Source organism: Lontra canadensis, unplaced genomic scaffold (assembly GCF_010015895.1).
Source record: "Lontra canadensis isolate GAN:19392208 unplaced genomic scaffold, GSC_riverotter_1.0 scaffold84, whole genome shotgun sequence".
Lineage (NCBI taxonomy): Eukaryota > Metazoa > Chordata > Mammalia > Carnivora > Mustelidae > Lontra > Lontra canadensis.
In genome coordinates, this window is record NW_022631078.1 from 7,934,497 (window position 1) to 7,955,326 (window position 20,830).

At 38.3% G+C, this 20,830-nt stretch overlaps 1 protein-coding gene across 4 annotated transcripts in view; it reads left to right on the plus strand.

Moving 5' to 3' along the window:
• Positions 1-20,830, plus strand: part of MRTFA (myocardin related transcription factor A) — a 199,946-nt gene that overhangs the window by 102,042 nt on the left and 77,074 nt on the right. Inside the window, exon 1 of one of the 4 annotated variants that reach the window (XM_032882935.1) lies at positions 2,504-2,769. The exons of 2 other annotated variants lie outside the window; for them this stretch is intronic. In XM_032882935.1, coding sequence (XP_032738826.1) covers positions 2,724-2,769 — 46 coding nt within the window. In that variant the 5' untranslated portion in view covers positions 2,504-2,723. Of the gene's footprint in view, positions 1-2,503; positions 2,770-18,762; positions 18,799-20,830 lie in introns of those variants that run through there. One more of the 4 variants, XM_032882931.1, reaches the window with a different exon arrangement.

The following is a 20,830-nucleotide window of genomic DNA, read 5'->3' on the forward strand; positions in this document are numbered from 1 at the left end:
AAGCTTTGAATATACTATATTGATGTTCTGTAGTTATCAAGTCTCTTTAGTGTGGATTAATAGAGGCTGTAGCATATTTGTGTTGATTAGAGTTATGACTAAAAGCAAAAGAGCTTTTATTTAATTGGAAATTAAGATCATTACCCTTCATTCCCTTGGTGCCATTAATTTGAAAATCATGTTCACTTGTTCAAAGATCTTATCAAAGTTTACTTTAGTTCTCTATGAAACTTTGCTAACTGGCATAAAAGATAGTGGCACTGAGGTTGTCATAGGAGTTCAGATTTAGAATTTTGAACCTGTCTTAAAGCCAGTTTCCCAGTGAATCTGGTGCTGCGCAGATACTCTTCAGGGTAAGTGCAAAATCTTAGCAGTAGGCAAAGATGATGTGCCTTGTTTACTTTTTTAAAGAATAATTTTTAAGATTTCTGTCTTTAAAACTGTTTTCCTTTTCTTTAGCTCTTTTTATCCCACATTGCAGAGGAGAAAATGGGAGTGGACTTGCCAGGAAAAAGCTAGCCATCAGTTGTACTGTGATGTCTTACTGCTCCCACCATGATACGACTGTCAGCGTCTCTGTCGGGCTGCAGTCTTGACAGTCGTGGCCTTCTGGCACTCTTCTACAGCCAAGCGAGACATTTTGGCAGAAAGGACATAGCCCTCTGCCCTTCTTGTTATCCTCTGTACAGGAATCTTATAATTTATATTTATTTTCCAGTAAGTACAGAACTGTGAGAACTTGTTTCATTTGAAAAACCCTCACACAGCAAACTGTACAGCCCACATAGGGACAACAGAATGATTCACCCTTTTAAAGATGCTTTTACTTTAGTTGCTAACCTCTGACCAGAGTACCACGTAGCCTGAGAACTGAAATTTACCCATTTTTCATAAGACAGTTGAGAATTTGGTTGCCAGAAGGGGCCAGTGAGAACGCTTCTGTCTTCCCAGAGCAGCACTTAGCCCACACTGGCTGCCACTCGGCTGCTGTTGAGTCATTCCCACTGTATAGAGCTTTTCTGGCTTTTCTTTTAAACATGGTGTTCTTGGAGTGAGAAAGAAAGGAAGTTTTTCTCTCCTCCACAAAATCTCCCCCACCCCAGATTTGCATTGCTTTCTTTTTTCTAACAACAGAATATTGCCCTCAATCATTCTGAGGCTGTTTTCTCTTCTGAGGTCTCTTGGTGCTCTCATTTATCATTGGTTTGACTGTGAGTGTTTTGGCATTCGCTGGGCTGTGTTTGCAGGAGCAGGCTTTCCAGACACCGGCTGCTACTTAACCAGAAAGATTGAGGAATTCTAACATACCAAACATGGATTTCTAGTTTTCAGATGTTTAGAAGTCAATCAGATATGCCAAAAGGCATCTTTATATCCTTATTATGATGATCAGTTAGTAAAAAGGACTGTAAAGGAAATGAATGAGATAAATGAAATTGCTGTGATTTGAAAGGATTTTGGTGTTTTTGTTTTTGCAGTGGAAGGTAAAATGCCCGTGCTTGTTCTGATTCAGAAGAGCCTGCTCTGTGCTAGTGGAAAAAGAGTTGAAGTTTCTTTCTCAGGAAAGGGAAATTGTTACATATTTGAACTGTTGTCTTATGTGTTCCATACGTCTAGCAAGGTCATAACGCATTTTAGAAAAGTCAAATAGCATCAGTAAACTGTTGACAGCCTGCATGTCTCACAGAGGAGCGAGTTAAGGGGCTCTTTCAGAGGATTGGCAGATCTGAAAGACAGATTACAGCTCCAGAATGTATTCAGATGACTTTTTCTTTTTTTTTTTTTTAATTTAAATTTTATTTTTTATAAACATATATTTTTTTCCCCAGGGGTACAGGTCTGTGAATCGCCATGTTTACACATTTCGCCGCACTCACCATAGCACATACCCTCCCCAATGTCCATAATAACCCCACCCCCCCTCCCACCCCCCCTGCCCCCAGCAACCCTCAGTTTGTTTTGTGAGATTAAGAGTCATTTAGGGTTTATCTCCCTCCCAATCCCATCTTGCTTCATTTACTCAGATGACTTTTTCAAACAGATATTTTAATTGAAGTCCAGGTGGAGAAATAATTGCGCTTCTGTAGTTAAATATTCAACTTCCTTAGCCTATTATCTATAAATATCACAGCTGAAAAAGCCCCTAGAATTCTTTTTCAGAAAACTAAGTCACCGTGCATACTCATCTGTATGCATGTATGTGTATATGCCTAAGTCCCATTCCCACCTCCCAGTAATGGGTCAGTAATTGGGCTGTTTGTTTCAAAAGATTGAGTTTAGATTGTGTTTAATCTGTTGCTCTAAACTGCATTAGCAGCAAAGTCCCTTATACTGAAGGTATAGAACAAAACTTCATCTTCTCTTCCTGAAAAGAGGGGTGGAAAAGCAGTTGATCTGTGTTCTGAAGGTCTCTATGTCTCTCCCCTCCCCCCAGACGAAGAGCAAGGAGGAGGAGCACTCGCTGTTCTAACCACACTTCACAGGGCTTAGCTTGAGCGCCTTTTGGTTTCCTGTCAGCAGTAATTCAACTCTGTGCCATCTTGACTTGCTTGAAGGGTGCATGAATTGGTAACTGCACTGAGAAGAGGAGTGAGTTCTCAGTCTGAGCATAAGGCACGAGACTGAATTTATGAAAGCCTTGGTAGCCTCTGAAGACAACATCTTCTGTGACTTTGAATTTTTTCATTGTATTTGTGGGCCGCTGTTTCTGAGAAGAATCTGTCATGACTCTACTGGAACCTGAGAGGTTAATGATGGCTGTGCAGTCCGGTAATTCCGTATTTCCTGCAGATTCTATTTTGCCACAGGTTTCTTTAATAAGGTTGGGTATATCTGTACTAGGATCAGATAGAGATGGGAGGAAGATAGATGGGAGCAAACATACACTGTCCAGTGACTGTACTGCATGTTCGTATTTCTACTGTAAAAAAAATTAGTAATTTTTTCTAGCTGCAAACTCTAGTCACTCTAGTTATTCAGACATAGCTTTGCTTTAGATGTTTACTGACTTAAGATTGTTCAATGAGTGGAAGAAAACCTTTCCCTTTAGTTAAGTGTTTTATTATTATCTGTAGCACTGCTTTTAATGTAGGATAATTGAGTTGCTTTTGCTGTTTTATACATTACTGTCTTTCATCACTAATCCACACTATTTTTATGTCTCTTGGTGAAAGCATGTTTTTAAAATTTTCCTTCTTTCTCATTTTGTGGTATAACCTTTCTGAATCATCTTTTGGTTCTTGGAAATGCTCTTGATAATACAGAAGATTGAGACTCCAAGTTTTGGAGACGGAGAAGTTTGAGCAAGAAAGTAGTTAAAAGAAAAAATGTAGGATTTTTAAAATTCTGCCTCTAAAAACGGTTTTCTCAACTCAGAAATGTCTTTTACAATAGTTTAAAATTCCAGTTTGTTTTTAATGGTTTCCTTTACTTTTAGTGTTTTGAAACTTGTAAGTTAGATATCTAAAAATAGGGAATGTTCTTTTGTTATTTTTAGACTTCTGCTAAAATGTAGTCTGTAGTGTTTTCCTGTTTCAGAGCATATCTTGAAAGATTCATAAAGTGGCATTTGCGGACCTCTTCCCATCCCCTGGCTTTCACTCATTGGAATGAGATAGGCTGCTTAGTTTTGGCAGATACTGTCTCTGGCAGAATTGGTCTTACTGTTCTCCTTGGGGAACACTTAGATACTATGTTGAAAGAGACAGATACCCATCTGAAGACAGGATCAGATGCTATCAGCTTAAGCTTTATGTACAGGGAAGGGGAAAGAGGAAAGATACTGCTACCATTCTGTTCTCTCTGGTTTTACAAATAAGACCACGATGAGTCATTTATTATTTGAGTTCTTCTGTTCATATATGCTACACTTTTTAGGTTGTTGCCTTTCCTTTTTCTTCCTGGATCTGTTGAGCTCTGTGTTCTAAACAAGATAGTCTTATCTGACTGTTTCCTACCTGTCTTTGATGAAATAAGTCCCAGTTAAACAGACTCTAGGGGTTTGTTTTGTTTTGTTTTGTTTACCTTCTCTGTGTTCTAGTTGTCTGTTGTATGTGGGCAAGTGGATATTTTATCTTCGGGAATATAAGCTAGTATTTGAACTCTCTCTCCCTTCTTTCATTGCTTTGTTGCTTACAGATGATCTCAGTCCAGTAACTTTTCTTCATAAAGGTGAAAAGAGTTTTTGCTTTCCCTAAGGGGGTCTCAGTGGTTCCCAGCTGGATAAAGGAAAGGGACTTACTTGTCTTGCCTAAGAGCTGGTTTTCATAAGACATATGTTGGGCAGGGCTAGCCACCCATCTGTTGGACCGACTACTTCATAAAACTTTCAGAGGATAATAGTATGTAAGACAAGTATGGATAAAATTGACAAGGGTGTTGGGTACAGGTAGAATGAAAGATCTGCAGAGAATAAATAGCATGTATGTGTACCTCTGTCTTTTGCCTGTGTTCATAGAAGAGAAACTGGGTACAGCAAACTGATTTCTCTAGTACGTGTGTTTCCTAAATGCTCAAAATTTTTGTAAAATTGTTACTCTTTTCTTCCGAAGCTATAGTCATTATGCTGTATTGCAACAGTAATATGACAGTTATATTTATGATAAATGAAAAAGCACACTATGAAGCCTTGATGAGCTAGAAGCCAATCATTCTTTCCAAAAAGTTGAGACGTTTAGGGGCGCCTGGGTGGCTCAGTGGGTTAAAGCCTCTGCCTTCAGCTCAGGTCATGATCCCGGGGTCCTGGGATCGAGTCCCAGATCCGGCTCTCTGCTCCATGGGGAGCCTGCTTCCTCCTCTCTTCTCTGCCTGCCTCTCTGCCTACTTGTGATCTCTGTCAAATAAATAAGTAAAAATCTTAATAAAAAAATTTTTTTAAAAAGTCAAGACATTTAGACTATATGAGCCATAGGTTATTCTAGCAATACATACAATATTTGGATTTCCATGAATATATACTTTATAGATGAAACTACAATTTAATGAGATTTTAAAAATAAACTCTTTTAGACAAGATTCAAGATGCAGTCTTTACCCTATATTAAACATTAGGCTACTGAGTATGATAGCAAAGTTTCAAGGTACGTTGTTTATTTATTAACGATTTTCATTTTTCTTTTAAGATTTTATTTATTAGAGAGAAAGAGAGAGGGTACAGAGGGAGAGGGAGAAGCAGACTCCCTGCTGAACAGAGAGCCCAATGTGGAGCTCGATCCCAGGACCCTGAGATCTTGCCCTGAGTGGAAGGCAGACACCTAACCAACTGAGTCACCCAAGTGCCCCTGCTGTTGGTCTCTTACTGACCCTTTGAGATCCAGTTCAGATGTTGCCTTTATGTGACCCCTGTCTGAATAGTCAGCCCTTCCTTCTCTCTGTTCCTACAGCACCATTTTTACAATGTAGACTAATTACCATTTTTGCCTGTCTCTCTAATTAGATTATTGGCTTCTCAAATGCAATATATTCATCTGTATATAGGCACATGGTAGACACTCAGTAAGTATTTTTTTTTAATAAATGAAAAAATTTCATTTGGCATACTTCCCCTATTAAATAGGCATAAGCCTTTAAATCAAGATTTTATCAGAATTTTTTGAAATCTGTTTTGCTTTAAGAAATGAATCCACTAGGGCACCTTGTGGAGTTGGTGGAGCAGGTGACTCTTGATGTCAGGGTGGTGAGCTTGAGCCCCACATTGGGTGTGGAGATTACTTAAAAAAAATAAAATCCTAGAAAAGAAAAGAATCCTCCAACTACCATCTCGTACCTTAGCCAGTCCTTGCCCAGAGCTGGTCCTGTTGAAAGCATGGCTTTCAAAACTGAAAATCTTCCACATCTCTGGATGTGCAGTGTGCCGTCTGTCTTCCTGTGATATGTATTGTTCAATCTAACTGTTCTGATCAAGCCACGATTAGAGGATTAAAACCTCCATCACCACTGTGCAAACCTATCTAGACCATGATTAGAAAACTAATGATCTGAGGTAGATATATGGGATTTTTGAAGTTAAGAGTAAGGGTGTGTTGGGGCATAGCACCAACTGATGTAGTTTATAGCAGAGGAATGAGGGGGCTCAGCTCTTGCCAACGAATATGTAAGACTTTGACCAGGCAGGCCTTGTCCCTATATCTACCCAGTGTGGTCTTCTTAGTCTCTAACTCTACAACAGTGGGACAGAGTTCCCTTGTAGAGAAGGGGATTAAGGCAGTTCCCTAGGTCTTTATTAGTCCCTTGACATACACTTGATCTTGAAGAGGCACAATTAGGGAGTCTGTTTTTTCTGTTTTGTGCACATACGTGTGCATCCCCCCCCCAAACCCCCATACACTGAACCCAGATAAACCCCAGTGCTTGTCTGTGTATATGTTATGTCTGGAAGGATCATAAGAAACTGGTAACAGTGACTAACTACTTTAAGGCAGGGGAATGGAGAGCTGGAGAATTGGGATGGAAGACTCTTTTTGTTCCACAAAACAGTTGAGTTCTCTGCTAATTTTATTATGGTATGGAATACTGCATAAATTGAAAGAACATATAGAGTGTGTATTACAACAATACTTAGAGTACATAAACCCATGGGCACATTACCCAACCCTAGAAATGGAGCACAATATGCACTGAAGTTCTCTTAGTGCCCTTTTTGAGTTATCCCATAGAAAACTGTTTTCTTTGTTTTTAGCTGTATCTGCCTTTTGAATCTTTCATATTTTGTACCCATGCAAGCTATCTGTTTAAAAATATTAGTAATTGAATAGCATTCCTCAGTCCATTTACTCCCTCATCATGTGATGCTTATATACTTAATTCTTTTTTTTTTTAATTTATTTATTTGACAGAACGATAGATCACAAGTAGGCAGAGCAGCAGGCAGAGAGAGAGGGGGAAGCAGGTTCCCTGCTGAGCAGAGAGCCTGATGTGGGGCTCGATCCCAGGACCCTGAGATCATGCCTGAGCCGAAGGCAGAGGCTTAACCCACTGAGCTACCCAAGCACCCCAATTCTTTTTTTTTTTTAAGATTTTATTAATTTGGGAGAGAAAACATGAGTGGGGGGTGGAGGGGCAGAGGAAGAGGGACATGCAGACTCCCTGCTGAGCACAGAGCCTTATGTGGGGCTCAAACCCAGGACCCCAAGGTCATGACCTGAGCTGAAGTCAGACACTTAACCAACGGAGCCACCCAGGTGCCCCTACTTAATTCTTACTTCTTTAACTTCTAGATCCCTGATTATTCTAATTTGCCTCTAAACTGTATTTTATTATAGTTCAGGTTGGAAGGAGGGGAGTAGTAATTCATAAAAATAAGGTTGAAGGAAGGTGGCGGACAAATAACTTTTGCCATTTTTGGTAATAGGTTAACTTCTATTCACAAGGAAGAGCCCCTTGTTTGGGTTCATGTCACTCAGGGATCTATAGAGCAGGTGAAAAACTTCAGAACTTTTAAGATCCTTTTGAATTGCCTAATAATCTAAATATTAGTGTGGGCTTTTAAAAAAACACAATTTTGTTTATATTCAAGGGATTTTAGAGCTTGAGGAACCCTTAGGTGTCACAGGTGAGGAAATTAGTCCATTGAGGATAATTTATTTCTTGAAACCACGTAATTAATTAGTGACAGAGATGGAAGGAGAATTCATTTCCTTACTCCCCTGTGCTCTTTGTGCTGTAACATACTTACAAGAAACCATCAGAGACCTCTGATATATGAGATTGTTTATAATTTTCCCTGGAGATCTTGGTTTTCCTTGGGTTTTTCCATTGCAGGTTTCTATCACTGCTCAGATTGACTCGCATCTTAAGAGGTGGAGATAAAAACCAGTGCCTGAGTGTCTAGCACCTGTCCCTGAGGAGTGGAGTCAGATACTACAGGCCCCAATGGTTGTCTCCATCTTGGCTTTTTCTTCTCTGGCCTGGTTGATGATCTCATACCTTGATGGTGATCTCAGAAGACAGGTAGGCAGACAGACGGCTTTTGTCATCAGTATTCTGGATTACATCTTACTGCCTTTTCTCTGACTCACTGATTTATCTGGGATCCCCTTAGAGTTAGGACCCAGATCAAAGGCATTTGAATTCATCTGTTTGTCTCTATCTTTTTTCCTCCTTTTTGTTCCCTTTTGTATGAGGCAAACTGTCAAGACCATGAGCCACAGTTTTAGCTTTATTAAATCAGTGCCAAATAAAATAAAGATGAGTTTCATACAGTCTTGTTTTTTTTGGAACTTCATTTTTATGATTACCACATGCATTGTTTTGGAAAGGATATTCTTTATAATAACAAGGAAAAAAAGACTAAAAACCCTTGCTTCGCCATGAACAACAAGAAATATCTTTCTCTGCCTTTCTCTCAACAAGCTCAAGGGCATTTTCAGGCAGAACTCATAGTTTCAGGGGTCTGGGACATCCTTAATCTCACAGCAGTCACATAAATGGGGAGGCGGCTGCAGAAATTGGGTAGGAATCGAGGGCCAAGCAAAGAGGAATACATGGCAATTACATAGTGGAAATAAACTTAGTCATGAAATGTTTGTAGTGTGTTATAATTTTAAAGTGTTTTATGTGTATTACCTTATTTGATCTTGACAACACCTCTTTGAGGTCTCTGTATCTTCACATATTACAGAGGAGGAAACTGAGGCTCAGAGAGGCTTCAGGACACACAGTAAGAGATGGAACTGGTGTTTCTATTCAGGTTTTTTACTTTAAGCCCTAGTGACTTATATTTTCCATTTAAAATGAAAGTCAGATCAGCTCCCTTCTCACTTAAAACCTTCTAGTGGTTCTCATTCACAGGAAAAGCCCAAGTCCTTGTAGTGCCTGCAGAGTCTATGTGATCTGCCCGCGGCTCTGTAACTCTCAGACCGCATCTGTTCCTCTTCCCTCGCTTGACCTGTCCCAGCCTTACCACTCTCTTCGCTGTCCCTGCATACCTTAGGGAATGCTCCTCTTTCAGGGCTTCTGTACTTGATGATAGTCCTTTCACTTGGGGCACTTTTCACTGGGTAGCCTCGTGGCTTGCTCCCTCACTTCCTTCAGATGTTTGTGGAGACGTCACTTACTTGTGCCTTCCGTGAGTGCCCTTAGGCAGATATGTTCCTGAGACCAGACCTTTCACCTGTTTCGTGTAGCAGGCACTATACTAACTGGTGCAGTAGTTTTCCGAGTGTGGTCTGGGAAACCCCTAGGTGTCCCTGAGACCTTTTCTGTAGGTGCAAGAAGAAGGCTTTTTATATATTAATATTAAAATACTATTTACCTGTACTTTGTCCTCATGAGTAAACACTGTAGTTTTCCAGAACTACATGATGTATGATATCTCAACAGGTTGAATGCAGTATATAGGAAAATTCAGCTGTCTTTTAGTAAATTATACATTAGAGAGATTTGCAAAAATGGTAAAACAGTTGTACTCTTTTTATTACTTTTTCTTGGTTTGGAAAACCATCATATTTTTCATAGAAGCATGTCAACATGTAGTAAGTTTATTGTTATTTTTTAAAGAAATAATAAATATTTCAGGGGCTCCCTGTGGCTCAGTCAGTTAAGCATCTGACTCTTGATTTTGGTTCATGCATCATCTCGGGATCCTCGAGCCCTGTTTTGGGCTCTGAGCTCAGCATGAAGTCTTCTTGTCCTTCTCCCTCTGCTCCTTCTCCCCCCACCCCACCTCAAATAAATAAATAAATCTTTTTAAAAATTTGTAAAGAAGTAACAAATACTTAAAAATTTTTCAGTTTTAATTTCTTACCTGAAATATACTGATGGATATAACCCACATAAAAGCTCTTTGAAGTTCTCAGTAACTATAAGAGGGTAAAGGAATTGTGACATCAGAGTTTGAGAAGAGTAGGTATAGTGTTTGAGAGTTAAGAGTTAAGACTTTGGAACCCAGGTTTCTTAGCTCTGCCACTAATTAACTGTGTGACTTTGGACAAATTACTTAGCTTCCCTGTGCCTGCTATTTCATCTGTAAAATAGTAATAATAATAATGATAATGGTAACAGTAATCGTGCCAACCCTAGATAGTAGTTATAAGTATTAAATGAGTTAATATATGTAAAATGGTTATAAAGGTTCTGGCACGTAGTGAGTGCTTTATGTTTTTATGTTATTTTAATAGGTTATTTTTGTCTTTTGTTGTTGGGATTTTGAATACTTTTAAATGCAGATAGTTTTTTATTTCTTCCTGTACATTCTGACAACGTGCTACAAATGTTTGACATTTGGCAACTCTTAGGAACTTTTAAAAAAATGTTTCTTCTTTAACCTTGAAAGACTTCTGGGAATTTGTTCTAAGGAAATTATAGAAGATATATAAGATTTATGTATAAGGATGTTTATAGCAGTATTATTTATAGTAGTAAAAAAAAACTAAAACAAACAGAAACCAAAATTTTAACAGTAGGAGATTGGTTAAATAACAGTGCACTCATGTGATTGGAAACTAATGTAGTCATGAGATTATTTAAAGATGTGGGAAAATATTTACTATTTATCCATTTAAAAAATGGATGTAAGGATATATACTAGAATATTAGTAGCTGTTGCTGAGTAATAAGATTTCATAAGGGTCTTTTTTTTCTTTGTTTTCCTCTATGTGATTTTCTATCATAAGCATACATTTCTGTTGTATTCAGATAAAAGTCATATTTAATTGTGTGTGTGTGCATGTGGGTACAGTTAGTTATAAGAGGGGTAAAATGGCTGAAAGTGTAATATCTTGGATTTGGAGCTAAAACTTTAGATCTGGGACTTCTGCAGTAAGAGCACTGCACTGACGAAACAATGCATGCTAAGGAGGCGCTCTATCCCATTAAACTGTTCCTTGTGACAGTCTACTTCGTATAAATCCTTTTTACATTTTTTGTCTTTGTTTCTATTTTGTAAGATTTATTGAAATTTATCTTTGCAGTGTTTGTATTAGGCCATGTTCTTGGCAGAGCTATAGATCCTTCTTGCGCATGCTTAATTACTCTCAATTTGCTGAACTTTTCTGAAGTTTTTATAAACCAAAAACACACTAAGTCATTTTTTTGTTTTTGATGGGTAAGAAGAATCTGAGTTCTCTAGGCATTTAATAATGGCATTAGCATAAAATGTTTTAATTATTTGATAGTACATCTTCATTATCTATTTTGTTCTTTGACCCTAGGGTGCATGTGAAATCCTCTTGACAATATCTGTTCTTTATCAGAAAGGCAAAACTCCTCTTGCCTTATCTTTATCTTGTAAATAGAACCTGGAGCCCTTGTTGAAGAATTAAAATGTTAATTGAATGGACCTTGATTTTGTGAACTGTTATCTTAGTTTACTCTTTTGAGAATCAGTTAAATTATATTCCTCAAATCAGTGCTGTAAGACTAATTTATAAAATATTTGGTTGTGTAGAGAGTATTGAAACTTAACAGTGTTAACATTAATTAGGCTGCCCAAACAGAAACCATGACCTCCATCTTCTAACACCTTGTTGCTCAAAGTGTGTTCCAAGGACTAGCAGCATCTATATCACCTGGGAGCTTGTTAGGGAATGCACACTCTCAGGCTCCCCCACACGTACAGTCCAAAGCCTCATTTGAACAGGGTCTTTAGGTGCATGTCAAAGTTGAGAAGTATTGTTTCAACAGACAGTTTTATTGACTGACTTGTTGGTGTATTTCCTGGATAGGAAGCACTGTTCAAAATGATAAAAATGAGAAGATGATAATGCAGTGGTTGAAAAAATTGTATGATGTGTAATTAGTATGAAAGCATTGGATGAAATAGGAAACAAAAAAAAAAAGAAAACTTGCTTCTAGTACAGTATTCTGCATTTGAGAATGTTTACAATTTGCTACTTTCTTAGCCATTTTTCCTTGACTTTTGAGAGAAAGAACAAATAGGTTTCTCCTCGGCATTCTAGAACGTTTACCTGAAAAGGGATCTTGGAGATGATTCTTCATTTTACGGATGAGCAAACTGGGAGCTAAGAATGTTAAGCGACTTACCTAGATCACATAGCTTGGACTCCCCATGTCCTGACTTTCAAAGCGCTGCTCTTGATACCTCCTGTTTTACCCCTCTGTGTTGCTGAAAGCTATATTGCTAGTTGTTTCTGTTGATGTTGGTTGAAATCATACTGAACAGCTATGAGAATATATCTAATATGCCTCACAACATTGTGGGAAAATGGTGGGGGCTTATGTCTCCTTTCCTTTCTGTGAGCTCATGAATAGCTTCAGAAGATGTTACTTGTCTGGAAGTTAAACTGCTTCTTCTCTGAACTAGGGGAGCTTGCTGCAATAGGCCTGTGCTCCCTAAAGTGGGAAGGCACAGGAGTGTGGGGGAAGGTGTGGGAATCTTCTGTTCTGCTGAGATGACAGTGGTTTTGAGTATTTAAAAGTAATGTTATTTTTCTTTATATCCCTTATTTAAATACAAGTCTATAAATCAGGAAAGGAAACTTTTCAACAAAGAATGCTGAAAGAACTGGGCTAACTCTGTACCCCCCTCAAATTGATCCTTATCTCATGCCATATGCAAAAATTCACTTGAAATGGGTCATAGGCCTAAATGTGAAAGCTAAAGGACACAAAAGGTATGAACTATAAAAGAAAAACTCTTTTGTTTTTAAAGATTTTATTTATTTATTTGACAGAGATCACAAGTAGGCAGAGAGGCAGGCAGAGAGAGGAGGAAGCAGGCTCCCTGCTGAGCAGAGAGCCGGATGTGGGGCTCCATCCCAGGACCCCAGGATCATGACCTGAGCTAAAGGCAGAGGCTTTAACCCACTGAGCCATCCAAGCACCCCAAAAGAAAAACTCTTAAATTGGACTTTATCAAGTTTAAATACTTTTTAATTTTTGTTTAATTCCATTTTGTACGTTGTTGAGAAAATTAAAAGACACGCTATAGAATGGGAGAAAATATTTAGGTACGTCTGTCAAAGGACTTGTATCTGGACTATATAAAGAATTCTTAGAACTCAAATAACAAGACAACCCCTGCACCCGTCCCCCAAAAAGAAAGAAAATGGGAAAAGACTTGATCAGACACTTCAGAAAATATGGAAATGGCCGATAAGCATATGAAAAGATGCTCTACATCACTGACCACCAGGGAAATGCAAATTAAAACCACAGTGAGGGGCGCCTGGGTGGCTCAGTGGGTTAAAGCCTCTGCCTTTGGCTCAGGTCATGATCCCAGGGTCCTGTAGCATCGGGGCATCGGGCTCTCTGCTTGGCGGGGAGCCTGCTTCCTCCTCTCTCTCTCTGCCTGCCTCTCTGCCTACTTGTGATCTCTGTCAAATAAATAAATAAAATCTTTAAAAATAAATAAATAAAATAAAACCACAGTGAGACACCAGTATCTACCCACTATAATGATTAAAATTAAAAAGACTGGCAATACCAAGTCTTGACAAGGCTACAGAGCAGTGGGAGTTCATACACTGCTGGTGAAATATAAAATGGTATAATCACTTTTGGAAAACACTTTGGAAAAGAAATTTGGCATTTCTTAACAAAGTTAAACGTATTTATTACATGATGCAGCAGTTCTACTCCTAAGTCTTTACCCAAGAGAAATGGAAACATTTACATTTGCACATGAAATTTGATATCAGCTTTATTATTAATGATTCCAAACTGGAAAGAACATAGATGTCCATCAGCAGATGAATGGATAAATTGTGGTATATCCATAAAGTGGAAAATTAGTAGCAATAAAAATGAACAAACTACTGATACATTCCAAAACATGCACGAATTTCAAAAACATGTTGACTGTAGGAAGCTGTACTCAAATGAGTACATACTGGCTTATAGCATTTATATAATATTCTTAAAAATGCAGGTTCTAGTATCCTTTTCAGTAATAATAATAATAATAGACCACCTATTGATACATAAAACACCCTGGGTGATTCTCCAGAGAGTTATGCTGAGTGAAAAAACTAATTCCAAAGGTTATGTATTGTATGATTCCATTTGTATTACATTTTTGAAATGATAAAATTATGGGTAGGGAAAACAGATTGATGGTTGTCAGGGGCTAAAGACCAGGGGGTGCTGGGAGGAAAGTAGATGTGGTTATAAAAGGTCAGCGTGAGGAACCCTCATAGTGTTGGAAATGTTCTGTATCTTGACTTTATCAATGTCATTATCCTAGTTGTAATGTTGCACTATAGTTTTGCAGGAAGTTGTCATTGGAGGGGACTGGGCAAAGGAAACATGGTATCTCTCTGTATTATTTTTTGTAACTGCATATGAATGTATAATTACTTCAACATAGAAAGTTTACTTGAAAAATGCCGACAGTTTGGCAGCTTTTCAAAAAATTAAACATAGAATTACCCTGTGACCCAGCACTTCCACTCCTAGATGTGTACTCAAGAAAATTGAATACATTCGTCCACACAAAAACTTGTACACAAGTGTTCATAGTGGTATTAGCCAAATATGGAAACAACACAAGTGTCCATCAGTCGATAAATGGATAAACAGAATGTGCTAGATCTTTACAATGGAATGTTACCCAGCCATAAAAAGGAATTAAGTACAGATAAAGTCTATAAAATGGGTGAACCTTGGAAATACTATGCCAAATGAAAGAAGAGAGACATAAAAGGCCACATACTGTAAAATTGCACTTATATGAAATGTCCAGAATAGGCAAATTCATAGAGATAGAAAATAGACCATTGGTTGTCAGGGCCTGGTGTTGGGGGGATGGGGATGGGGTTTGGCTAGCTGCTAACGGATAAGGAGTTTTGTGGGGAGGTAATGAAAATGTTCTAGAATTAGACAGTGATGGTTGCACACCTTTGAGAGTGTACTAGAAACTACTGGATTATACACTTTGAATATGTGAATTGAGTGGTATGTGAATTCTGTCTCAAATTTAAAAATTGTATAAGAAAAAAACGCAGGTTTCTCTGGAGTGTCAGACAGCAGATCAGTTGTTGCTCGGGGCCGGAAGTAGAGAAGTTAACTGCAAAAGGGTATAAGAGAACTTGAGGGGCTGAAAATGTTGTATGTTTTTATTGTCATAGTAGTTGTGCAGGCGTATGCATTTGTTAAAACGCATTGAACTGCATGCTTAAAATGGGTGAAGTTATTATATTTAAATTAAACTAAAATTGATTTTTAAAACTTAACAAAATTAGGGGCGCCTGAGTGGCTCAGTGGGTTAAAGCCTCTGCCTTCGGCTCAGGTCATGATCCCAGAGTCCTGGGATGGAGCCCCGCATCGGGCTCTCTGCTCGGCAGGGAGCCTGCTTCCCTTCCTCTCTCTCTGCCTGCCTCTGCCTACTTGTGATCTCTCTCCGACAAATAAATAAAATCTTTAAAAAAAAAAAAAAACCTTACAAAATTATCTCTAATTGTTATAAGCTTAAAGTGATCTTTAGCTTATCTCTTATAATGTAAGGCTTAACAACTGTTAGGAAAATTAACCCAAGGATTCTGACTTCTGTTGCTAATTTTTCTTACTCTTTTCCACCTAGTCAGTTTACAAAGTGAAATTAGATTGATGGGTTTCAGTCATACTACACTCTTGTGCTTTTGAATTAGTATGATTCTGTTGCTCTTCTTTTCAAAACTATGAGTGGGTGTAATCGGTGTAATTTTTGTTAAGTTTATGGAACATTCTCTTGGTTTGTACTGCTGTTTTCCTTTTATGTGCAACAGAAGAATGTTCCGTTGGGTATAACATATCAGATTGATTGCCTTTCACCTCTACTCTGGAGTACCCAGAGCTAATTTGGGCACCAGATTGGAGTTAAAATCACTCTTGAAGGAAGTAAGCAAAAGGAGGAAAAGTTGGTAGCACTGCTAGATAATGCTTAAACAAGTGTGTGAACTTCTTTCCCACCTGCACCCATCCCTGTCTCCCAGCCCCTGATCTGTTGTGAGGAAATGTGCTATATTGCACAAAACCCTTCAAGGGAACAGTTTTGGGAGATAATTTCTAAGTTAGAAAAACCAGCTTTGTTAGTTGGTTTCTGAATTCTGCCCTCCCTCAGTTCTTGGGCCTGAGAATACCTAACCCTGGGAAGAGTGTTTCCTATTGAAAATTCTGCCCTACAGGTGGACAGATCTTCTATTATTTCCCTTAAACATAACCAAGATAGCCATATAGATAAATTTTTTTCTAATTCCAGCACAATTAACGTACAGTGTTATATTAGCTTCAGGTGTGCATCACAGTGATCGAGCAATTCTAGACATTAGTCCGTGCTCATCACGGAAAGTGTACTCCTCGCCCCCTTCACCTGTTTCACCCACCCCTCTGTCAGCCTCCCCTCTGGGAACCTCCAGTTCTCCCTACTTAAGGGCCCGGTTTTTTATTTGTCCCTTTTTTTTCTTTGTTTTGTTTCTTAGATTCCACATATGAGTGAAGTCATATAGTATTTGTCTTTCTGTGACTGACCTATTTGACTCAGCATTGTACCCTCTAGATCCATATATGATGTTGCAAATGGCAAGGTTCTGTTCTTTTTTACAGCTAATATTCCACTGTATCTATGTATACCACATCCTCTTTATCCATTCGTCTGTCAGTGGACGCTTGCATCCATAATTGGGCTATTTTTGAGTATGCTGCAATAAACATAGGGGTACATATATCATTTCGAATTAGTGTTTTTGTATTCTTTGGGTAAATATCCAGTAGTGTGATTACTGGATCATAGTGTGATTCTATTTTTAATTTTTTGAGGAACCTCATACTGTTTTCCACAGTGGCTGCACAGTTTGCACTCCCACCCACAGTGCATGAGGGATCCTTTTTCTCCACCTCCTCGCCAACGCTTGTTACATCTTGTGTTTTGATTTTAGCCATTCTGACAGGTGTGAGGTGATGCCCCATTGTGGTTTTGATTTGCATTTTCCTGATAATTAGTGATAGTGAGCCTCTTTTCATTTTTCTGTTGGCCATCTGCATGTCTTCTTTGGAAAAATGTCTGTTTGTGTTTTCTGCCCATTTTTTAATAGGATTATTTGGGTGTTTAGTTTTATAAGTTGTTTTGTTGTTTTTTTTTTTTTTTAACATATTTTGGATACTAACTCCTTATTGGAGATGTCATTTGCAAATATCTTCTCCCATTCAGCAAGTTGTCTTTTAGTTTTATTGGTTGTTTCCTTTTCTGTGCAGAAGCTTTTTATTTTTATGTAGTCCCAATAGTTTATTTTTGCTTTTGTTTCCCTTGCCTTAGACATATTTAGGAAAATGTTGCTCTGGCTGATGTCAGAGAAATTACTGAGAAATTGCTCTCTTTTAGGGTTTTTATAGTTTCAGGTCTCACATTTAGGTCTTTAGTCCATTTTGAGTTTATTTTTGTGTATGGTGTAAGAAAGTGGTCCAGTTTCATTGTTTTGCTTATAGCTGTCCAGGTTTCTCAACACCTTTTGTGGAAGAGACTATCTCATTCCCATCGCATATTCTTTTTTTTTTTTTTCCCCTCAAACCAGCAGTGGCTCAGGGCCCTGTCAAAGCTTTATTTGATACCACTCCCATTGCATTCTTGCCTCCTTTGTCGAAGATTAATTGACCATATGGTTGTCAATTTATTTCTGAGCTCTGTATTCTGTTCCATTGATCTACGCCTCTGTTTTTGTGCCAGGACCATACTATTTTTTTTTTTTCATTTTTTTAAGAAGATTTTATTTATTTATTTATTTATTTATTTGACAGAGAGAAGCACAAGCAGGAGGAGCAGCAGGCAGAGGGAGAGGGAGAAGTAGGCACCCCAAGGAGTAGGGAGCCCAATGTGGGTCTCCATCCCAGGACCCCAGGATCATGACCTGAGCCAAAGGCAGATGCTTAACCAACTGAGCCACCTACGTGCCCCCATATTATTTTAGATACTGCAGCTTTATAGTGTATCCTGAAATCTGAGATTGTGATACCTCCAGTTTTGTTTTTCTTTTTCAAGAGTGCTTTAGCTATTCTGGCTAAAGGTTCCATACAAATTTCAGGATTATTTGTTCTAGTTCTGTGAAGAATGTTGGTATTTTGATAAGGATTGCATTAAATCTGTAGATTGCTTTGGGTAGTATGGACATTTTAATAGGATTTGTTTTCCTAATCCACGAGCATGGAATATCTTTCCATTTGTGTCATCTTTAGTTTCTTTCGTCGGTATTTTATAATTTCCAGAGTACAGATCTTTCACCTCCTTGGTTCATTTCCTTCCTAGGTATTTTATTATTTTTGGTGCACGTGTAAATGAGATTGTTTTCTTTATTTCTCTTTCTGCTACTTCATTATTAGTGTATAGAAATGCAACAGATATCTGTATATTGATTTTGTATCCTGTGACCTTACTGAATTCATTTATCAGTTCTGATAGTTTTTTGGTGGAGTCTGTAGGGTTTCTTTGTGTAGTATCATGCCATCTGCAAATAGTGAAAGTTTTACTTCTTCCTTAAGGATTTGGATGCCTTTTGTTTCTTTTTCTTGCCTGATTGCTGTGAGACAGCCTTATATTTTAAAAATGAACCATTAAAAACTAGTAGAGACCAAACAGGAAAATGCAAAGACAAACAAATCCTAAAACATTCAGAGGCATATTTCTAGAGTATGGAATTCTAAGTGGATTTTGTGAGAATTCCAACAAAAACATAAAAATATATTAAAATAACATAATAGTAGCCAGCACTCAAGTAGGATTTACCATGTGCCACAGTGTTCCAGGCTCCTTACATATATTAACTCTTTTAATGTTTGCAGCAACTACGTAAGATGGATGCTCTTACTATCCCATTTTACAGATACTGAAATTGAGGGGCAAAGTGGTTAAGGAACATGGTCAGTGCCACACACCTGGTAAGTGGTAGAGCTTAGATTGCACCTAGGTGGTCTGGCTTCAGAAACTCTGCTCTTTATCACCACATTATATTGTTTTCCACGGGAGTTTCAAATCCTTTTATCCTCCAAGTGTATATAGTATCTCCTGACAGCCTACCCAGCTATCTAAGTTCCTTTGTCCTGTTCTTAGAGTACTTGGCCTACCTATATTTTTTGCCCCCTTCTCTTCCTTCCTTATCCCTCTCCCCAGAATTCTGTGACCTAACCATTAAAAACAACAACAAAAAACCTTTAACCTCCTTGTCTTTTATAATACTTACATTTTTTTTTAAAGGGATTTTTATTTATTTGAGAGCATGAGTGAGGGAAGGGAAGGGCAGAGGGACAGAGAGAAACGGACTCCCCACTGAGCAGGGAACCAGCCGCAGAGCTCGATCCCAGGACCCTGAGATCATGACCTGAGCCAAAGGCAGATGAGTAACCGACAGCCACCCAGGCGCCCCTGTAATGCTTGTCTTAAATTCTGTTGTCCTCGACTCCCTTTCTGCATAGGGATGACCTTTTCTCTACAGTTAACCCTATTTAGAAAGTTTCTGTGCTTTTAACAGTGAGTCTTGTACCTGTTCACAAAGATTGGAAAGGATGCTGTTTTGAATTACAGCGTAGTAAGATTTCTGACTCTATACCCATGGCCAAAAAACTAGTGTCATATGTTTGAAACTAAGCAAAACCTCTTGAGTGTCTTGCCATAAATGTGCATTAGAAATTTTTTCCGATGTAGCGAATAGTTTCTGTGGATAGGAAGTAAATTTAAACCTGTATATCTTTAGAGTAGGAACATTTTCCATGTGAAGGTCCTTGTTGGCTCTGTTAAGAAAAAGGTCCCTTGCCTCCTTCTCTCTTTCCTGCTGAGCTCTGTAGTACAGAGCTTTTAGGACTTCTTAAAAGGTGAGTTTTACATCTGCTGAAGTCTGTCCATGAGATGTTTGCAAATAATCTTCCATTAACTTATTTTTATTTTTTATTCTTTTCCATTAACTTTATCCTGAAGATCCCCTTGCAGTTAGGCTTTTGGTCAACTCACTCAGTGTTGCTAACTTTATGTTTAATCCCAACTAACGTGGCAGGGTGAATGTTTTTAGAAAATCTTGATTAATTTGAAAAAGAAGTATATTTTTGATGTACTCATAGAATTTTCCAGGTATTACTTGAAAGGTGTTTGAGAACCCTGAAAAACATAAGGTCCCCACTTGCATAGGGATCATATTTCATTTTAGGTAGTTTAGAGTAAGAGCTTAGGTAATATTCAGTTCTGTAGTCAACACTCGTACTCTTGGAATAGTAAGTTTCCCAGTGTGCATAGTTTTACCAGCTTACCTCCTTAATCACCCTCTCTACCACCCTTTTCCTTTTGGCTTCCTGGGTTTTATCTACCTTTCCTTCCTTCTCTCCCTCCTATTTCCCATCTGCTTTATTTATTATCCTATTATCCACAGGTCTCCGAGAATGCCCTGCCCCTCCTCCCCTTTTCAGCCACTTCCCCCCATTCCCCTCTGGTTATTTTCATTTTTTCTCATTCTTCATGTATGTATACTTTGAGATTATATGTTTATTTATGGGATTCTTTTGTTCAGTGTGTATTTCCCTCAGTAGATTATAAACTCTGTGAAGAATGTATCTGCCTGTTACTCTTTTTTTGCTTTTAATTTTTTTTTATTTATTGAAGTGATCAGTGTATCCTACATGGGGCTCGAACTCATAGACCCTGAGATGAAGTGTCGCATGCTCCTCCAACTGAGCCAGCCAGCCTCCCCGTTACTGTTAATTTTGTTTTACTATTTTATATCCAGCATCTGTTTAGCTTGATGCGAAATTACTGATTAAATGTATGTTGATGAATGACTGATATGAACATGAAATACTGGAGAGACTGGGAAGAAGAAAACCACTCCTGGAACATTCAGTATTCAGGTGCTCCAACCCTGTTTCTCGTAGAGCAAGTACAGACCATCCTGCTAATGGATGACCCTCTGGTTCCTTTATAAAATGT